The 21944-nt window shown below is 40.3% G+C and overlaps 1 protein-coding gene across 1 annotated transcript in view; it reads right to left on the bottom strand.

Annotated features, from left to right (window-relative positions):
- SLC27A2 (solute carrier family 27 member 2) overlaps positions 1–21944 on the bottom strand; it is a 50596-nt gene that overhangs the window by 20164 nt on the left and 8488 nt on the right. The window contains exons 2-4 of the mRNA XM_040226491.1: positions 16068–16277; positions 10321–10479; positions 4087–4211 (exon numbers count right to left, since the gene is read on the bottom strand). Of these exons, the coding sequence (XP_040082425.1) occupies positions 4087–4211; positions 10321–10479; positions 16068–16277 (494 nt within the window). The remainder of the gene's footprint in view (positions 1–4086; positions 4212–10320; positions 10480–16067; positions 16278–21944) is intronic.

Here is a 21944-nt window from a genome sequence, read left to right as displayed (position 1 = left end):
GAAGCTTGAAAGCTGAGGGCATTTCAGATGATACTGATGCAGAACCTTCCACCATCAGTTCTAGTTTATATCCACTTTTGCTGTTATTGCTGCAAATGGCAATATTTCGTTACATATATATCATCTCCTCTTTTTTAACTTTTTATTTTTTAGTGGAGTATAGTTGATTAACAGTGCTGTGAAAGTTTCAGATGTACAGCAAAATGATTCAGTTATACATATACGTGTTTCTAATCTTTTAAAACTTCTTTTCCCATTTAGGTTGTTAATCTTGAGCAGAGTTCCCTGTGCTATAGAGTGGGTCTTTGTCGGTTATCCATTTTAAATATAGCACTGTGTACATGTCGATGCCAAACTCCCTAGTTATTCCTTCCCCCGCTGGCAACCATAAATTTGTTCTTTAAGTCTGTGAGTCCATTTCCATTTTGTAAATGAGTTCATTTAAATATTTCTTTGAAGATTCCACATTTAAGTAATAACAGAGGATGTTTCTCTTTCACTGTCTGACTTACTTCACTCAGTATGACACCCTCTAGGCCCATCCATCTTGCTGCAAATGGCATTATCTCATTCTTTTTAATGGCTGAGTAATATTCTGTTGTATACAGGTGCCACATCTTTATCCATTCCTCTGTTGATGGACATTTAGGTTGCTTTCATGCCTTGGCTATCGTAAACTGCTGCAGTGAACACTGGGGAGCATGTATCCTTTTGGACCATGTTTTTCTCTGGATATAAGCCCAGAAGTGGGATTGCTGGATCAAACGGTACCTCTATTTTTAGTTTTTAAAGGAATCTCCATACTGTTCCCCATAGTGGCTGTCCCAATTTACATTCCCACCAGTACTATAAGAGGGTTCCCTTTTCTTCACACCCTCTCCAGCATTTACTGTTTGTAGATTTTTCTGATGATGGTCATTCTGACCACTATGCTAACCTCATTGTATTTTTGATTTGCATTTTCTATACAAAAGATCATAACATTTTAAAAAACCTTTAACTGAAGGTTTATTGAGAGGACTTTGAGCATTTCTTAGAATACTAATATGTATTTTGCAGACAAACCAGACCAGAACTCAGGGGTGGGGTAAATCAAGGGCAAACAGAAACTCCAAATCTCTTTCTAGATTAGAGGGTGTCCATGTACTACTATTATACACCAAATCATAATATATTTTGATGATGTAAAACCCCAATCAAACTGAATGCTTTCCAGCATCGGAGACAATATTAATAAAAAGGAAATGTGGAAGTGTGTGTATGTGTATGAACCTGAAAAAGTGACATACGAATATGTTTATTTTCCTCAACTCCAAAGGTGGCTCCCCTTAGAACTAACAGGAAAAAAAAACCTAACATGCTCCCTCCTCCAGGAGACTTCTAACTGACAATGAGGTGTTTTTAAGGCACAGAAGAAAAGCCAAACAGCAGGGCCCTATATGGATTTCTGGGGTTTGATACAGACGCATGCAATCTTCCAGACCAGGTGGAATATTCATGTGAAAAACAATAATGACAGCAGAAATTGCTATGGGAAAGGTCCTCACTCAACTCAGCTAATTATGACCCTCAGGAATTTGTTGACTCTGCTTCATGAATTAGAATAATGTGTGCTAAGCCCAAATATTTTGGGGGAACACATTACTTCCCTCAAGTCAATTATATATCTTTCAGGAGCAAGAATTTAGAGGTTCATTCAGCCAAATTGGTTGATGCCTAGAATGTGCCAGATACGGGTCTCAGTGACAGAGATCTGGCAATCAACAAAGCCCCTGGTGCACGGAGGGAGGGGAAAGACAACAGTCACGCAAGCCTGCACTGTGCCAGGGGTGACAGTGCTACAGAAAGCAGTAACCCACGAGATGCATGGTAAGGGGCAGGACGGTGTGCTGGAGAGTCAGTAGGAAGGGGCTCTCTAATGAAGTGCCGTGTGGGCAGAGACCACATGAAGTGAGAAGAGAAAGAACTAAGGCAAGAGAGTCTTATACTTCCTTATGTCACACTGCTTCTGTTACAGGCATACCCTGCTTCATCGTGCTTTGCAGATACTTATTTTCTTCACAGATTGAAGGTTGGTGGCAAGCCAGCACTGTCAGATGATGGCTGACATTTTTAGCAATAAAGTATTTTAAAATTAAGGTATATACACTGTTTTTTAAAGATATAATGCTATTGCATACTTAAAAGACTACAGCATGGTATAAACATAACTTTTATCTGCACTCGGAAACCAAAACATTCATGAGACTTGCTTTATTGTGGAATTCGCTTTGTTGTGATGGTCTGGAACTGGATCTGCAATATTTCTAAGGTAGCCTATATATAAACTGAACATACTGCTACTGCTAAGTCGCTTCAGTCATGTCTGACTCTGTGTGACCCCATAGACAGCAGCCCACCAGGCTCCCCTGTCCCTGGGATTCTCCAGGCAAGAACACTGGAGTGGGTTGCCATTTCCTTCTCCAATGCATGAAAGTGAAAAGTGAAAGTGAAGTTGCTCAGTCATGTCCGACTCTTAGCGACCCCATGGACTGCAGCCTCCCAGGCTCCTCTGTCCATAGGATTCTCCAGGCAAGAGTACTGGAGTGGGGTGCCATTGCCTTCTCCGAAACTGAACATAACTGGTGCTTATAAATAGCAGTTGATCAACTTAGTGATCCTTTGAGTTTGTTTTCTTTTGATGAGTAAAAGGATTAAAGAAAGTAGAATCTGGTGAGTTTATTGCATTGTCTAGTTTAGTGGTCCTAATGAAGGGTTGATTTTGCCTGCCAGGGGATATCTGGCAATGTCTGAAGACATTTTGATTATGATGACCTGGGAGGATGGGGAGGGTATCACTGGCATGTCCTGAGTAAAAGCCAAGGATGCTATTAAACATCCTATGGTGCACGGGATAAATTCATACAGTAAAGAATGAGTAGGTGCAAAATAATGGGTGTAAAAAATTGGGACCTTGATGTGGTCCCAGGCAGGCTGCCCTCTGATGAGAGCTGAGAACCTGGGCAGAACGAGTTCTTTCAAACAACCCCATCAAGATATGTGGGTATCTACAGGCAGGGCAGATCCACGGTACTTGGAGTTATTAGCTTGGGACATCTGTTCTAAGCTTGGTAACAGATTTGGTCAGCTGGTTCCTAAGTTTATTCACTAAGCAACATTAAGTAAAAGTTTTCTGCATGAATGTGGTATAAGAGAGGGCAAGGCGATGAGATGTGGTCCCATGGGAGGCATGAAGACCAACACTGGCAAAGTGACAAGGGCCAGAAAGGAGGAGAAAACAAATGAAGTACAGGAAGGAAGCAATGACTTCTGTTTGGGTGACTCACATAAGTTTAACATGTGAGATGTCACTGAAGCTGGGCTTTGACAGTGAGTAGGGTTTAAACAAGTAGAGAAGGAAGCAGAGGGTATGCTGGTAGAGGGTAAGGTATGAAAACAGGTACAAAGGTAGGGAATAATGTTATCACAGCAACTTTGCTATGTGTGCATGCTCAGTCATATCTGACTTTTGTGACCTCAGGGACTGTAGCCTGCCAGGCTCCTCTGTCCATGGAATTCTCCTGGCAAGAATACTGGAATGGGTTGCCATTCCCTTCTCCAGGGGTCTTCCCAACCCAGGGATCGAACCTGTGCCTCCTGCTTGGCAGGCAAATTCTTTACCGCTGAGCTGCCTGGGAAGCCCTATTACAATGACTGCCATCAAGTAATGGCTTTCCTGGTGGCTCAGACCGTAAAGAATCTGCCTGCAATGCAGAAGACCCAGGTTTGATCCCTGGATCTGGAAGATCCACTGAATAAGGGAATGGCTACCCACTCCATTATTCTTGCCTGGAGAATTCCATGGACAGAGGTGCCTGACAGGCTACAGTCCATGGAGTTGCAAAGAGTTGGACATGACTGAGCCACTAACACACTAACCAACAAATTCCCTATGGTAGGTGTGCTGCCAAGAACTTTATAATGAAAAACTATAGTATAAACTGAAAACTGATATATGAGAAGCAGTTGAAACCTAGCATGATCCAAAGTGACTTGAATTCCCATCTTAAGCATTTCAAAAAGATAATGAAATATAGGAAGTGTTACCTGAGGACAGTTGCATAAATATCGAAGCAGTTCACCAATATACTGAATGACAGTGATGTTATATTTTCTGCAGTCATCCCAAAACTGGCTGGCTGAAAATTTGGTCCGCAAAACAAGAGTAGCACCTAGCGAGAAGGAATAGAAGGTACCAATAAAGGACTGCTACCAAAAAAGTCCCAAGTTATATTTTTCACTTTTGAAATTCACATGTGAATTACATTCATAAACAAGTGTTAGGGACCAACTATATTCAATGTAAAAAAAAAAAAATAAGACATGGTTTTATTCAATAGGAGATTACAGTATCGTGGGGGAGAAGACATAAGGTTTTCTAGTAAAAGTCAGCTTGCAATAAATAAACACAGTCCAGTGAAGCCCTAAGTGTGTGTGTGTGTTGGGGGAGGTAGATTAATTTCTCCTGGGCAAGGGCTGAGAAAGACATATTCATATTTTTAAAAAGGTAGGATTTGAATTAGGTCTTGAGAAATGAATATGGAGAAAAATGAGAGACTTCCTGGCAGAGGAAAAAACATGAACATAAAGACAGGACAGTCCGGAAGGTTGGGGGATGGCCAAGATTCAGTTGGTCTGTGACCAGAGTGGTGAAAGGTGAGTGGGTCAAAGGAGATGAACCTGGAGAAGCAGCTAGGGTTGCAGTTCTGGAGAGTTTGTAAGTGTCCTGAGCAAGCAGGAGATAGTCTTCTATGGTGGATGATATAGACAGAATAACGGTTCTCAACACATCCACATCCTAATCTCTAGAACCCATGAATACGCTACCTTACATGACAAAAGGGACTATGTAGATGTGATTAAACTAAGGATCTTGAAAAGGGAGATTATCCTTCTCCATGGGAGGGCAGACAGATTGAAAACCACAATCACAGAAAACTAACCAATCTGATCACATGGACCACAGCACTGTCTAACTCAATGAAACTAGGAGCCATGCTGGGTAGGACCACCCAAGATGGGTGGGTCATGGTGGAAAGTTCTGACAAAATGTGGTCCACTGGAGAAGGGAATGGCAAACCACTTCAGTGTTCTTGCCTTTAGAACCCCATGAACAGTAAGAAAAGGCAAAAAGATAGGACACTGAAAGATGAATTCCCTTGGGTCGGAAGGTGCCCAATATGCTACTGGAGATCAGCAGTGAAGTAATTCCAGAAAGAATGAAGAGATGGAGCCAAAGCAACAACACCACCCAGTTGTGAATGTGACTGGGGATGGAAGTAAAGTCTATGCTGTAAAGAGCAATATTGCATAGGAACCTGGAATGTTAGGTCCATGAATCAAGGCAAATTGGAAGTGGTCAAACAGGAGATGGCAAGAGTGAACGTCAACATTCTAGGAATCAGCAAACTAAAATGGACTGGAACGGGTGAATTTAACTCAGATGACCATTATATCTACTACTGTGGGCAAGAATCCAGTAGAAGAAATGGAGTAGCCATCACAGTCAACAAAAGAGTCTGAAATGCAGTACTTGGATGCAATCTCAAAAATGACAGAATGATCTCTGTCCGTTTCCAAGGCAAACCATTCAATATCACAGTATTCCAAGTCTATGCCCCAACCAGTAATGCTGAAGAAGCTGAAGTTGAACGGTTCTATGAAGACCTACAAGAACTTCTAGAACTAACACCCCAAAAAGATGTCCTTTTCATTATAGGGGACTGGAATGCAAAAGTAGAAAGTCAAGAAATACCTGGAGTAACAGGCAAATTTGGCCTTGGAGTACAGAATGAAGAAGGGCAAAGGCTAACAGAGTTTTGTCAAGAGAATGCACTGGTCAAAACAAATACCCTCTTCCAACAACACAAGAGAAGACTCTACACATGGACATCACCAGATGGTCAACACCGAAATCAGATTGATTATATTCTTTGCAGGCAAAGATGGAGAAGCTCTATACAGTCAGCAAAAACAAGACCAGGAGCTGACTGTGGCTCACATCATGAACTCCTTATTGCTAAATTCAGACTGAAACTGAAGAAAGTAGGGAAAACCACTAGACCATTCAGGTATGACCTAAATCAAATCCCTTATGACTATACAGTGGAAGTGAGAAATAGATTTAAGGGACTAAATCTGATAGAGTGCCTGATGAACTATGGACGGAGGTTTGTGATATTGTACAGGAGACAGGGATCAAGACCATCCCCATGGAAAAGAAATGCAAAAAGGCAAAATGGTTGTCTGAGGAGGCCTTACAAATAGCTAAGAAAAGAAGAGAAGTGAAAGGCAAAGGAGAAAAGGAAAGATATGCCCATTTTAATGCTGAGTTCCAAAGAACAGCAAGGAAAGATAATAAAGGCTTCTTCAATGATCAATGCAAAGAAATAGAGGAAAGCAATAGACTGGAAAAGACTAGAGATTGCTTCAAGAAAATCAGAGCTACCAAGGGAACATTTCATGCAAAGATGGGCACAATCAAGGACAGAAATGGTAGGGACCTAAAAGATGCAGAAGATATTAAGAAGAGATGGCAAGAATATATAGAAGAACTATACAAAAAAGATCTTCACAACTCAGATAATCACAATGGTGTGATCATTCACCTAGAGCCAGACATCCTGGAATGTGAAGTCAAGTGGGTTTTAGGAAGCATCACTATGCACAAAGCTAGTGGAGGTGATGGAATTCCAGTTGAGCTATTTCAAATCCTAAAAGATGATGCTGTGAAAGTGCTGCACTCAATATGGAAAAACTCAGCAGTGGCCACAGAACTGGAAAAGGTCAGTTTTCATTCCAGTCCCAAAGAAATGCAATGCCAAAGAATGCTCAAACTACCGCACAATTGCACTCATCTCACACAGGAGCAAAGTAATGCTCAAAATTCTCCAAGCCAGGCTTCAACAGTACGTGAACCATGAACTTCCAGATGTTCAAGCTGGATTTAGAAAAGGCAGAGGAAACAGTGTTCAAATTGCCAACATTCATTGGATCATCAAAAAGCAAGAGAGTTCCAGAAAAACATCTACTTCTGCTTTTTTGACTATGTCAAATTCTTTGACTGTGTGGATCACAACAAACTATGGAAAATTCTTAAAGAGATGGGAATACCAGACCATCTGACCTGCCTCCTGAGAAATCTGTATGCAGCTTAGGAAGCAACAGTAGAACTGGGCATGGAACAACAGACTGGTTCCAAATAGGGAAAGGAGTATGTCAAGGCTGTATATTGTCACTGTACTTATTTAACTTATATGCAGAGTACATCATGAGAAATGCTGGACTGGATGAAGCACTAGCTGGAATCAAGGTTGGTGGGAAAAATATCAAATACCTCAGATATGCAGATGACACCACCCTTATGGGAGAAATTGAAGAGGAACTAAAGAGCCTTTTGATGAAAATGAAAGAGGAGAGTGAAAAAGTTGGCTTAAAACTCAACATTCAGAAAACAAAGATCATGGCATCCAGTCCCGTTCAGTTCAGTTCAGTTGCTCAGTCATGTCTGACTCTTTGTGACCCCATGAATTGCAGCACTCCAGGCCTCCCTGTCCATCACCAACTCCCGGAGTTTACCCAAACTCATGTTCATTGAGTCAGTGATGCCATCCAGCCATCTCATCCTCTGTCGTCCCCTTCTCTTCCTGCCCCCAATCCCTCCCAGCACCAGAGTCTTTTACTTCATGGCAAATAGATGGGGAAACAATGGAAACAGTGACAAACTATTTGGGCTCCAAAATCACTGCAGATGGTGACTGCAGCCATGAAATTAAAAGACACTTGCTCCTTGGAAGGAAAGTTATGACCAACCTAGACAGCATATTAAAAAGCAGAGACATCACTTTACCGACAAAGGTCCATCTAGTCAAAGCTATGGTTTTTCCAGTAGTCATGTATGGATGTGAGAGTTGGACTATAAAGAAAGCTGAGCGCTGAAGAATTGATGCTTTTGAACTGTGGTGTTGGAGAAGACTCTTGAGAGTCCTTTGGACTGCAAGGAGATCCAACCAGTCCATCCTAAAGGAGATCAGTCCTGAATACTTATTGGAAGGACTGATGTTGAAGCTGAAACTCCAATACTTTGGCCACCTCATGCAAAGAGCTGACTCATGTGAAAAGACCCTGATGCTGGGAAAGATTGAAGGTAGGAGGAGAAGGGGACGACAGAGGATGAGATGGTTGGATGGCATCACCAACTCAATGGACATGAGTTTGAGTAAACTCTGGGAGTTGGTGATGGACAAGGAGGCCTGGCGTACTGCAGTCCATGGGGTCACAAAGATTCGGACACTACTGAGCGACTGAACTGAACCGAACTGATTGGGAGAGACCAATGTAATCACAAGGGTGCTGATAAGAAGTCAAGAAGGTCAAGGGTTGTAGGACAAAGCATGACAAAAACAAAAGACGGGAGTGAAATGCTTTGAAGATGAAAAAAGGGGCCACAAGCCAAAGAATGTGAGCAGCCTCCGGGAGTAGGAAAGGCAAGAAAATGGACTCTTCCCTACAAGCTTCCAGAAGGAATGTAGCCTTGCTAACATCTTGACTTTCGGACTTCTGACTTTCAAGAAAGGGAGAGAACCAACCTGTGTTGTTTTAAACCACAAAGTTCGTGGTCATTTGTTACAGTGTAAATAGAAAACTAATACGATAGGTAAAAACAATGTACCTATCATATTCAACCTAACATAAGCATGAAATGTAGAAAAGTGAAATAAAAATATCACAGATATTTTTCATGTTATTAGTTTATTTCTACTCCTAAACATGCAAAATCAAGTGTTTTAGGAGAAATTAAAAAAAAATACTATATTTTCCTTTTTAGCATTTATCTATTATGCTTAAGTAGATGTATGACTGATTGATTTATCCCCAGGAGGGCTTCAGAGTCATTCTGTTTTAGAAGGGCCTAACAGTATGATCCGGAGAAGGCAATGGCACCCCACTCCAGTACTCTTGCCTAGAAAATCCCATGGACGGAGGAGCCTGGAAGGCTGAAGTCCATGGGGGTCGCTGAGGGTCAGACACGACTGAGCGACTCCACTTTCACTTTTCACTTTCATACATTGGAGAAGGAAATGGCAACCTACTCCAGTGTTTTTGCCTGGAGAATCCCAGGGACGGGGGAGCCTGGTGGGCTGCCGTCTATGGGGTCGCACGGAGTCAGACACGACTGAAGTGACTTAGCAGCAGTAGCAGCAGCAATAGTATGATCAGATCCAGGCATTCCTTGCTGATTGGGGGCTGGTATTGGTGCTGGATTAAGTGTTTTATAGCCGATCAGTAAGCTGATAAGGAAAAGGAGCAGAGGTTTGGCAGTCATGTGTATTTGTATATGAATTAATATATGCATATGTTACTATATATACATATGTAATTACTTAAAATGTCACATGGGAGAAAAAGTTAAGTTTTTTAGTTTAGTTGGAAAGTTAGAGATAGTCTCCTGGAAGAGGTGGATATTGGGCTGAGACTTTATGTACACAAGGTGCAGAAATCCTGTTGACAGTAGTAAGAATGGCAATTTTAATTTAAATGGTAAAGTTTCAGAAGGAAAGAGAAGAGATGGGGAAATCTAAGTGTTCTGACCAGAGCTGAGAGCCTGTGGGAAGAGGGAAGAATAAAGTAGAATGGGCCAACTGAATGAGAAGTTTAAACCAGGCGCTAATGGAGATCGACATGCAGATTTCTGAAGATAGAAATGACATAAGAGAATTATTTGTTGAATTGAAGGATCAAGTATCTTAACCTATATAAAGACCTAAAAGATTTAAAAGAAGCTTGCTCTTTGATATGCTGAACAATTACAGCATTATATTAAAAGACACGCAGGCATGAGAAAATGGAAATTCTTTTTATTTATTTATTTGGCCTCGGGGCTGGTGGGATCTTTGTTTCCTGATCAGGAATTGAACCCAGGCCCTCAGCAATGAAAATGTGGAGTCCTAACCAATGGACCATCAAGACATTCACTATAAATTCTTTTAAATGTTTGCTATGTGTAAGCCAAACAAACTCAGTATTAACATGGAATTAAACACTATTCCTAGCACACAGGAAAATAGAAAATTTTGTATTACTTTTCCTTATGGCTGGATGGCATCACCAACTCGATGGACGTGAGTTTGAGTGAACTCTGGGAGATGGTGATGGACAGGGAGGCCTGGTGTGCTGCAATTCATGGGGTCGCAAAGAGTCAGACACGACTGAGTGACTGAACTGAATGAGCACATTGAATGTGTACTGGGCTTCAATACCCTGTTGAGAGGAAAAGCTTACCAGTCACCATACATCCATGTAAGCCAATCAGAAGCGCAGCACTGTGGTACAAGGGTAGGGGGGTATAGATTACATCATCCCCTGTAACCTCGGAGGCAAGAGCAAGGCCAATTCCGTACCAAATGCGTTGATGATTGATCTTTGCAGCTTTCGGGAGACCTGCATAAAGGTACAAGAGAAGCATGTGTGAATCAAGAATGGTTATTCACAGACACATGGTCTGGGAGAGAGATGTGTCTTAGGAAGATTCATCATCTAGTGATTAGAAGATTGCATTTGGTGAGACCAGAAGTTCACAGTTTTTTCTGTAAAGGACCACATGGTAAACGTTTTAGGTTTTGCAGGGTCATAAGTCTCTATTGCAACTACTCAACTCTGCTATTATAGCTGAAAGCAGCTAAACACAAAAAGTAATGAACTTGGCCCTGTGGACATGGAACTTTATTTACAGAACTTGTGGTGGTGTGGTGTTTGTGACCCTCAGGCTATGGTTTGCTGACCCCTGAGTTAGCTGGTTATTAGGGTAGTAAGACGAGGAAAAACGAGTGACTGTCTATTGAATTTCTGCTTTGGGTCTACCATCTTGCTAAGTATCCTTGAAGGACAGGGGTTTGAACTGCTTGGGGTCACTCATATGAGGATTTTTTTCAGTGGTAAACACACTCATGGTTGGTTGAATCCATGGATGAAAAATCTCAGATGCAGAAGAACCTATATGGAGGGCCTTCTATAAGTTATACGTAGATCTTCTGCTGTGTGGACCCTCGTATTGTTCAAGGGTCAACTGTATTGCCAAATTTTCACTCAATTCTCATAACTAATGATATAATTAGAATTATATTCTCTAGTTCACAGATGAGAAGACTGAGAATCAGAGAGATTACATAGCCCATCCATCCTATCTCTTTCCTTCATAGCCACTTCTATGAATTTCTCACATACTCTTCTAGAGTTTTTTATGTAAATATAGGCTCATTTGCTCCTATGTTCTTGCCCTTTCCCCCAATTAAAAAAAAAAAGCATACTATTCTGCACTTCCCCCCTTCACTAACAAAGTATTTTTAAGTTCTGTCCATATTTGTATGTAGAAATTTCCTTTATTTTTTCATCCACTTATTCTCTCTGCATTTACTCTTGTGTGTGTGTGTTTTATAGCTTATTTACACTATTTTGCAATTTCAAATGACGCTGGTCCACATGTGGAAAAACCTGGTCCATATGGCACTTCACACTGTGAATGATGCTCCATCTGTAAGATAAATTTGCTGATGTGAGACTGCTGGGCCAAAAGGGATCAGACCTTGTAATTTTGATAGACACTGCCACTTTGCCAGTTATTAGGGCTGTCCCCATTGACTCCCCCATCAGTAATACAGGAGTGCACCTGTTTCCTCATAGCCCTTCAAAAACGTCCTCTCAAATGTTGAAATTTTTGCCAATCTGAAAGGTGAAAAAATGGTATCTCAGTATATTTTTAGTACACTAAGTACATTTGTATTTTCTTAACTATAATTTATGTAGATTTTTTTATAAGACTCAATTGAAAGAGTATGCTTATATTGTTGCCCATGGGAGTCAGTTTAGTTGGGGAGGCCATGAAGTCATTGCAAAGCGGATGGGTCTAGAATTTAAAACCAGAGTGGGTCATTTGGCTTTGTGAAGAGAAAGGCAATTCTGTTTAGATTAAGATGCCTCAATATTTGATGGTATTGCTTACATAAAAGCAATTTGCTATAAGGCAAAGCAGTATGACTGGCAAACTGCCATCATTGTAGACACAGTTCACAATTGATGGTCTTTGATGTCATGAGTATTAATGCTCCATTCTATACTAATAATGAGAAACAGAAGAAAGAATCAACAAATCAATTGTATTCACCTTGAAAAAAAAATTATCCAAATAGTAAAAACTCAGAATTATATTTTTTAAAACAGAAACACACATCTTTTGCTGGTGTTAAGCACTTTCAGAAAACTTCCTGATATAAACTGTTGTATTAATGAAGAAATAATATTTGGTAACTATTATATAATTTTGTGCTAATGACTGCCTTTGAGGCACAGGGAAAACATGTTATTCTCTGATTGCTTAAAGGAATTCTTTTTATTAATGTTTATACTAGTAACTTCCAGTGTATAATCATAAGGGATTTGATTTAGGTCATACCTGAATGGTCTAGTGGTTTTCCCTACTTTCTTCAATTTAAATCTGAATTTGGCAATAAGGAGTTCATGATCTGACCCACAGTCAGCTCCCAGTCTTATTTTTGCTGACTGTATAGAGCTTCTCCATCTTTACCTGCAAAGAATATAATCAATCTGATTTCGGTGTTGACCATCTGGTGATGTCCATGTGTAGAGTCTTCTCTTGTGTTGTTGGAAGAGGGTGTTTGCTATGACCAGTGCGTTTTCTTGACAAAACTCTGTTAGCCTTTGCCCTTCTTCATTCTGTACTCCAAGGCCAAATTTGCCTGTTACTCCAGGTATTTCTTGACTTTCTACTTTTGCATTCCAGTCCCCTATAATGAAAAGGACATCTTTTTGGGGTGTTAGTTCTAGAAGTTCTTGTAGGTCTTCATAGAACCGTTCAACTTCAGCTTCTTCAGCATTACTGGTTGGGGCATAGACTTGGAATACTGTGATATTGAATGGTTTGCCTTGGAAACGAACAGAGATCATTCTGTCGTTTTTGAGATTGCATCCAAGTACTGCATTTCAGACTCTTTTGTTGACTGTGATGGCTACTCCATTTCTTCTAAGGGATTCCTGCCCACAGTAGTAGATATAATGGTCATCTGAGTTAAATTCACCCATTCCAGTCCATTTTAGTTTGCTGATTCCTAGAATGTTGACGTTCACTCTTGTCATCTCCTGTTTGACCACTTCCAATTTGCCTTGATTCATGGACCTAACATTCCAGGTTCCCATGCAATATTGCTCTTTACAGTATCGGACCTTGCTTCTATCACCAGTCACATCCACAACTGGGTATTGTTTTTGCTTTGGCTCCATCCCTTCATTCTTTCTGGAGTTATCAAGATAAACTGTGGAAGATTATGAAAGAGATGGGAATACCAGACCACCTGACCTGCCTCTTGAGAAACCTATATGCAGGTCAGGAAGCAACAATTAGAACTGGACACGGAACAACAGACTGTTCCAAATAGGAAAAGGAGTATATCAAGGCTGTATATTGTCACCCTGCTTATTTAACTTATACGCAGAGTACATCATGAGAAACGCTGGGCTGGAAGAAGCACAAGCTGGAATCAAGATTGCTGGGAGAAATATCAATAACCCCAGATATGCAGATGACACCACCCTTATGGCAGAAAGTGAAGAGGAACTAAAAAGCCTCTTGATGAAAGTGCAAGAGGAGAGTGAAAAAGTTGGCTTAAAGCTCAACATTCAGAAAACTAAGATCATGTCATCTGGTCCCATCACTTCATGGGAAATAGATGGGCAAACAGTGGAAACAGTGACAGACTTTATTTTTGGGGGCTCCAGAATCACTGCAGATGGTGATTGCAGCCATGAAATTAAAAGACGCTTACTCCTTGGAAGGAAAGTTATCACCAACCTAGATAGCATATTAAAAAGCAGAAACATTACTTTGCCAACAAAAGTTCGTCTAGTCAAGGCTATGGTTTTTCCATACATTTCATGTATGGATGTGAGAGTTGGACTGTGAAGGCTGAGCGCCGAAGAATTGATGCTTTTGAACTGTGGTGTTGGAGAATCTTGAGAGTCCCTTGGACTGCAAGGAGATCCAAGCAGTCCATCCTAAAGGAGATCAGTCCTGAGTGTTCATTGGAAGGACTGATGCTAAAGCTGCAACTCCAATACCCTGGCCACCTCATGCAAAGAGTTGACTCATTGGAAAAGACTCTGATGCTGGGAGGGATTGGGGGCAGGAGGAGAAGGGGACGACAGAGGATGAGATGATTGGATGGCATCACCAACTCGAAGGACATGAGTTTGGGTGAACTCCAGGAGTTGGTGATGGACAGGGAGGCCTGGTGTGCTGCGATTCATGGGGTTGCAAAGAGTCGGACACGGCTGAGTGACTAAACTGAACTGAATACTAGTAACTTGGCAGATATTTTATTCAGAGATAAGAAGAAAGGTAAAATAAACATCAACCCAATTATATTCCAATTAAATCTAAATTCTGAATTATGGGATTGGATGAAAGAGTGCTTATTCTCTTTTCCCCCAAGATGGGTTTTATACTTCATGGCAAAACCTGCAGTTGTGAACAAGTTCTGTACTTATCTATTTAGTATTAAGACTAGAACTTCCAGTCACTAGTTAAGGGCTTGTTTTACTTCAGTTACTTCCCAAATCAAAGTTTATAGTTTAGTTTTACCATTCTATTAAGAAATGAGGGTATAAGTTCCATATATTGAGGTAGTTCTGGATGTAGTGGAAGCATCTGGTTAAACCATGTCATCTTACCATTCTGTTGACATGGTGAAATAGAACTGTTGACAAACAAAAGAATGATAGCTATTATGCTCTTGAGATTAGCTTTAATAGGTCATCCCAATACCCCTACTCATAAGGCTCAAAGTAACCCTTATCTCTAATGTTTGATTATTTTACAAGGAGAATGCATGCCATAATTATCTTCTTGAGTTAAAATTTTAACCAAATGACTCACATATTCAACTTCCCAATATTAAGAATAATTAGGATGCTGAGGGTAGCTTCCTATCCTTTCTTAAATGTATCTCTCAGTCTTCATATGATTACATTTTGGTAACATTTTCCCTGACCTTGAGTAGGCAGACACCAAACATCTATCAGATGGATGCACTAGGAGGTATTCTGGCAGAGGTCAGTTGTATGAGCTGTGGAGTCAGCCTAGCAAAGTGAAGCCTGACACTTCTACTTCCTATCTTGGGAAGTTCTTAAACTCTCTAGGCATCAGTTTCTGAATCTGTAAAACAGGAATAAGAGTAGTACCTGTCTTAAGAGTGGTGGGAGAAATGTATGAATACCACAGAGCTCCTAGAAGAGCACCTAGTACATCTGTCTACCTTTAATGTTGCCTGTTCCACATAGCAGTGTTTCAGTAACATGACAGTTGGCAGTGTTTTCTCTTAGAGGCTTATGTAAAACAATAGTACAGCTTACACCGAAGGGGTAAGACATCCTAGATTTGATGAAATACACCATTTTAGGCCCTGAGCTAAGAGCCATTCTACACCCACAGAACCAAACAGCTTCAAGTCATTGTTGCATGGAAAGATAGTGATCAAAATGTTTGTACAAATATAACCCCATTATTGTTCTATAGTCTTCTTGGTGGTCCACTTATAATTGGTTATACATTATATATGGACGCTGGACAGAGTATAATCAAAATGTAGCGATCATTAAAAAAATTCCAAAACCTGTTCAGTGCCAAATCTTAATCAAAAAGCAACAATCATTTTGAAAAAAATCCTAACAACCTATTCAGTGCCAAATCTTATCATCACCCTAATTATTTTTGTAGTTCTTGGTTAATCTCTCTACCTGTTCTATACACCAACTGGGGGAAGTATGCATACCTTAGAGAAACCCAAATGTTTTCATATGCTATGGAACAAGATCATACTTCCCACAGGCAATGAGCTAAATCCCCTGAAGTATTAGTTATCTGATAAGCTTTGCCAAAGAAAGAGAGCATTTAAAAATCTAACCCAACATTTAACTCTTTCAGGATAGGCCCATTGCTTGGAGAATCCTCTATTTTTTACCTGTGGTTCCAGAAGTATAAATATATAAGGCAGGAGTGGAAAAGGTAACTTCCGACCTCCAGGATTCTGGGACAGGCTCACTTGACACTTGGTCCACTTTGTCTAAGAAAGGGTTGACCCCATCTGTGTTAGAAGTTCTGCTCACATAATAGACGGCCACATCATCTTTCTTCAAGCTTGGCAGCACCTCTTCCACAGCGGCTTGTAGTTCTTAATTTAAGAAGAGAAAAAAATCCAAACAAACTAAATTAGTTCATTTAAGCGCTATTAGTGCAATACATTTTGTACTGATTTTGTTTCTACTAAGTGTTGTTAAAACATGTAGACACAGTAATGTTTATAGTTATGTATTTTTAACATGGAATTTACCACATCTGAAAATATCACAAGATCCCAATATTTATGGGAAGGCTGGGTTTTGATGGTTTAAAAAGTGACAGATGATGAAATCTGTACATTACATGGCAAATGCAAACAAACCACATAAGGGTAAAAACCAAGATTATATGTGTATGACTTATATGCATATCTGATATATATATATATCTCAAAACACTCCAGAAATGAATTTAGTTATTCCCAATGTATGCCCCACAGGACCAGAGATTTTAAAAAAAGAAAATTTTAAGGAAAAAGAGAAATGAAAAGAAGGGAACCATGCTACTAAAAGGATAATAGAAGCTAACTTTATGCAACACATTTCAAAAATATCAGCAACAAGTAGTTCTACTAGGAAGGTTCAGCTGATCTGAGACATAAGCTCCAAATTTCATAAGCACATTATCCGGCCTAAGAAAAAAAGGACTGATTAGCATGTTTTTCAAACTCTGAGTCACAATACAGCAGTGGATTGTTAAAATCATCTAAAGTGATGATTATCCTAAAAAATAAAATAGAAAGTATATCATACATAGGAAGAGGTAAGTTTTTTTTTTTTTTTTTTTTTTGAGTTTCAGCTATGTGAGTGTGTGAGTGCTGAGCTACACACAAATGTAGTTTTCATAGGGGTCAAGGTAAAACATTTTAAAGGCATTGATGTAATGTGTAAACCACATTTCTGGCTTGTTACTTGAATTTTTATACCATTTAAAATTTTATTTTAAATTTTAAATCATAAGATGAGATGCTCTTTAAGCTTCTTTGTCTTGAATTGTGATAACTGAAGTGAATAGGCTTATTCTTAATAGGAAGGTGACTCAATATCCCAGGGAATTACCTTAGGGAGGCTATATCTGATTCATATTATAAGCTTTGTTTTTCAGATATTTACATATGATGTCTCCATCAAGACATGAGATAGCATCTGGATAGATGCATTTAAAAAGTTAAAAAGTTTTTTAACCAAAGCAGTAATGCACCTGATAAATATAAATGAAATAGTACAAAAGAGTTTATAATGCAAGTCAGTACGCCCTTATCTCACATATAAACCTGCTGCCTGGAGGCAAGGACTTTAAGGGTTTTTTTTTTAGCTGTTTCTTCTAGTAGTCAGTTCTTCATCACCAAATTACATACTTTTCCTGCTACCTTGTGACTTACCATTTTTGAAATCCACCCCCATTCCCCCCTTGTTCACCCCCAACAGTTATTATTTTCACTTTATGTTGTCAGGGTTAATGGTATTTTTTATCTATTCTGAGACTATAATTCTGTCTTTCTAGCTTTGTCTATGTGTTGACTCTAGATTCTAGAACAAATAATCAGGATTGACAAGATTATGACAATGTAATTATTTCAAATATGACTATAGAGCCAAGTAACACACTATAATCATCTTTTCTTTCTTGGACAGTTTTCTTCTGGAGTGTCTACTGGCTATCATTCCTTAATGTACTATTTGTCTCAGTTCTTTTTTAACCTCCATCAGATCAGCTTATTCCTTCTGATGCTCTCTTCTCCTGTTTCATTTTGAATGGTTGCTCTTTAGTTCTTCAGTATTTCGAGAAGATCATCAGAAATATTACTGTTGTAAAAACAGTAACTGGCTTGCTAAGGTCCCTTGCCAGTGCCGTGGTTCAGATTCTCATTATTTCCTACCGAAATTGTCACAATAGCTTTCTGACCGATCTCCTTGCCTCTAAACACTCCCTGCTTCCAGTATCAGTGACACCACTGCCCGACTTCTTGTTTTTCTGCCTTGTTTAAAATCCTTCAGTGGTTGCTTATCCCTTGTGATAGAATCTTTCTAATGCAGTGGATGGTTCTAAGGTTCTTCTCAGCCTACATCCCTCACCCCGATTTTTCTGATGTCATCTTCTTAACTACCCTTGTCCCCTTTCCTCTAACCACGCTGATTTATCTGAAGTGAATGGAGCCATAATTCTCACATCTTACCACCTTTGTCCAGGTGGTTTCATCTGCTTGGAACGCTCTCCTGCCCCCAGCCCCGGTCACTGGAAAAACTTCTGTTCATCTTTCAAAACAGTCTCATTGCATTTAACTCTGTGGTCCTCCCATAGGAGTTTGCATTATACGCCTAGCAGTGTGTTTAGTATGTAGTGTGACACGCTTCACTTCTTTTTCTCCTCTGTTTGGCAGTGAAAACTTTGAGGTGAAGGGATTATAACTTGATCATCTTGGCCCTGCCATAAGTGCTTAACAAGTGTTTACAGCTGAAAGAATCTACACAAAGTATTAGCCACTGGGGAAGAGACAGAGGAATAAGCGAAAGCTGTTGACGTTCAAGGATTTAGATACTGCGCTACTGTGAATTGATAAATCTCCAGTCAAATGCAAAATTAAATCATTTTTGTGATAGAAGTATGTCTTATATCAAAGTAAGGGACACAAAAGTAAATTAAAAACAAAACAAAACTACTATTGCTACTTAAAGAATTACGAAGTCTCTCTCCCTCCTTCTCTTCTACCTGAGACTGAGCCTATTTAGTTAAATAGTATGTTCATAAATTCCCTGGATTATTTCTTATTCCTCTCCTCTCTCTCTCCTAACAGTTATTTGACATCTATTTAAAGTGTGTTTCCTATGTGCATGGTTCTCAGCCCTGGAAGCAACAGTGTGTACAGCAGATACTGTTTTCACAGAGCCCAGGTCTAAGGGGGAGGAATCAAGAAATAATCCATTAAAATAAGGTGTCATGTGCTGCAGACAGATTCTTTACTGTCTGAGCCACCAGGGAAGCCCAGAGGCAAACAGCAGGATGCCAGAGCAGCTCAAAGAGGCTAAAGCTGACTGCAATGTAGAATGAGAGGGAAAAACGTTGGAAGAAGAAACTGGATGTAGGTGGGGACCAGGTTTCTGGCTTACATCAGGTACATGGGTTGGAGAAGGCAAGGACCAGAGGTAGGGAGGCCATTTGGTAGATCAAACTTTGCATTAAGGTAGCCACAGAGCCTAGAGAGAAGTAGATGCATTTAAGAGATGTTTGGGAGGTAGAACAGACAAGATTTGATAAGTCTTGATGAGAGAAAAATTATAAGTCAAAAGAGACTTTAATTTTTTCTGTAATTTTTTGAAAGTAGATGTATGTAGGCATTAGTGATATATCCAAAATTAGTAGTTTCTTATATAATTTATAATTATTACATAAAATAATAATAGTAATAATAAAATAAACAGCCAACTCATTGGAAAAGACCCTGATGCTGGAAAAGATTGAAGGCAAAAGGAGAAGAGGGGAGCAGAGGATGAGATGGTTGGATGGCATCACCTGATTCAATGGACATGAACTTAGACAAACTCCAGGACGTAGTGAGGGTCGGGGCGGCCTGGTGTGCTTCAGTCCATGTAACAACTTAGTGACTGAACAACAACAACAGAATAATAAAGATAAAAGGAAATGCAATTAAGCAGGTATCATGCTTGATCACAGTTCAAGTAATCTGGATAACTGCGGCTTCTGTTCCCTCATGTTTCCACTTGGCCCTCTGCATGCTTTTGGTTTATAATCCCTGACCTTTCACAGAGGTCATCTTATCTGAAGGGAAGGCCATTGCCCCTGCCCAGCAGTTTCTTTATCTGACCTCTGGGCTGTTGGTGTAGAATTTATGTTTGGATATTGACTTGAGGTTCCAGTGGCTCCCAATCCTATCAAGGCATACCTTACATGTCCTATACTGACCTTTACTTTACCCTCCTGATAAGTCCCCGATGCTGGAAAAGATTGGGGGCAGGAGGAGAAGGGGACGTCAGAGGGTGAGATGGTTGGATGGCATCACGGATTCAATGGACATGAGTTTGAACAAACTCAGGGAGATAGTGAAGGACAGGGAAGCCTGGTGTACTGCAGTCCATGGGGTGCCAAAGAGTCAGACACAACTTAAAGACTGAACAACATATGTCCTATGGTAGCAGACATTTCCCCTTTAAACTAAAGATGCAATATTTATTTATTTATTTATTTTTTACTTTACAATTCTGTATTGGTTTTGTCATACATTGACATGAATCCATCATGGCAATATTTATATAAATACATCTATACATACATATATAAACTGAGATTGGCAGGGAAATTCTGGATGTGAATGTAACTCATTAACTGTATATTTAATATTTAATGTCTTTTCTTAAATCTGTTATAAACAGGACTGGCCCCCACGTTTTCTGCTTCACACAGGAATGTTTTGAGTAATTATTACTATAAATCTGCTTACTGAAGAGTAAGTGAAAAGTGAAAGTGTCAGTTGTTCAGTTGTGTCCGTGTGCCCATATTGTTGTGTCTTTCTGTACCCAAGGACTGTAGCCCACCAGGCTCCTCTGTCTATGGAATTTCCCAAGCAAGCACACTGGAGTGGGTAGCCATTCCCTTCTCCAGGGAATCTTCCCAACCCAGGGATCAAACCTGAGTCTCCTGCATTGCAGGCAGGTTCTTTACCATCTGAGTCACCAGGGAAACCCACTTAAGATAGATGTGGCAATCAACAAGGACACATAAGATCAAATAATTCTACTTGACACAGATTGAGCTCCCTGGAATTCTGAGACCTTTGTGTAGGGATCCTCTTGGGAGTGATGCCTGCGGGGCTGCAATGGAGGTAGACTGGATGGAGAAAGAGATTGTGCTTCGATGCAGCCGCGCAGTGGCCTCCCTCAATTGATCCTACGGGGACTCTGGGCCAGGGATGGCCCTTCAGGCTGTCCCAAATGAAACAAAGTGGGTTCTACCTCTGTGCCTGCCCACCAACCAGTCACTGGATGCAGATTGGGGAGGTAGTGCTTGACCTTGGGCAAAGTGGCTTTCTTCAACCAACGGCAAGTCCTGGAATGGTCCTCGGCTGATAGCTGGCAGTAGCCAATGCCTCCAGCAGCAGAGGAAGGAGTACCTCAGTCCTGGAGTGGGGAATTGGGCAGCGCATCACAGCATCCACCACACCTTTCATTCTTACTGATTAAAAGTTTACGAATTTCTTTTGTGGAGGACAGTTTGTATAGTAGCTTTACATACATCACCTCACATAATTTTCCCAACAATCCTGTGTTATAGACGACGGTAACCTTGTTTTTACAAGTGAGGACAGAAGCTCAGTGAGTCTCTATATGGATCATTACATACAAAATGAAAAGAATTATATTGGGCTTCAAGGATTACCACTTTCTTGTACTAGTGATTCAAGTTCAAGTTCGGTAAAGGACCTTAAAATTTTGGAAAACACTGTCTACCTGACATGCTCAGTGCTCGTGAAAGCATTCGGATCTGCCTTTCAATAGTAATATGGATCATCACTTATTTGTCTTTCTGATGAAGAGAATAACCTCAAGTTTTATGAAAAGCATGGGTATGAGAAATAGTATTCACAGGAGGTTTCCTGCACCTGAAGGGTGTACAGTAGATCTGTCCTTTCTTCATTAGCCTGAGCTGAAATCATGGATGGGTGTAGAACCCCAGAGAGCCCCCCTGGTGGCTCAGATGATAAAGA

This window comes from Oryx dammah, unplaced genomic scaffold (genome assembly GCF_014754425.2).
Source record: "Oryx dammah isolate SB20612 unplaced genomic scaffold, SCBI_Odam_1.1 HiC_scaffold_26, whole genome shotgun sequence".
Lineage (NCBI taxonomy): Eukaryota > Metazoa > Chordata > Mammalia > Artiodactyla > Bovidae > Oryx > Oryx dammah.
The sequence above is the reverse complement of the archived record's forward strand: the minus strand, read 5'-3'. Positions and strand labels throughout refer to the sequence as shown.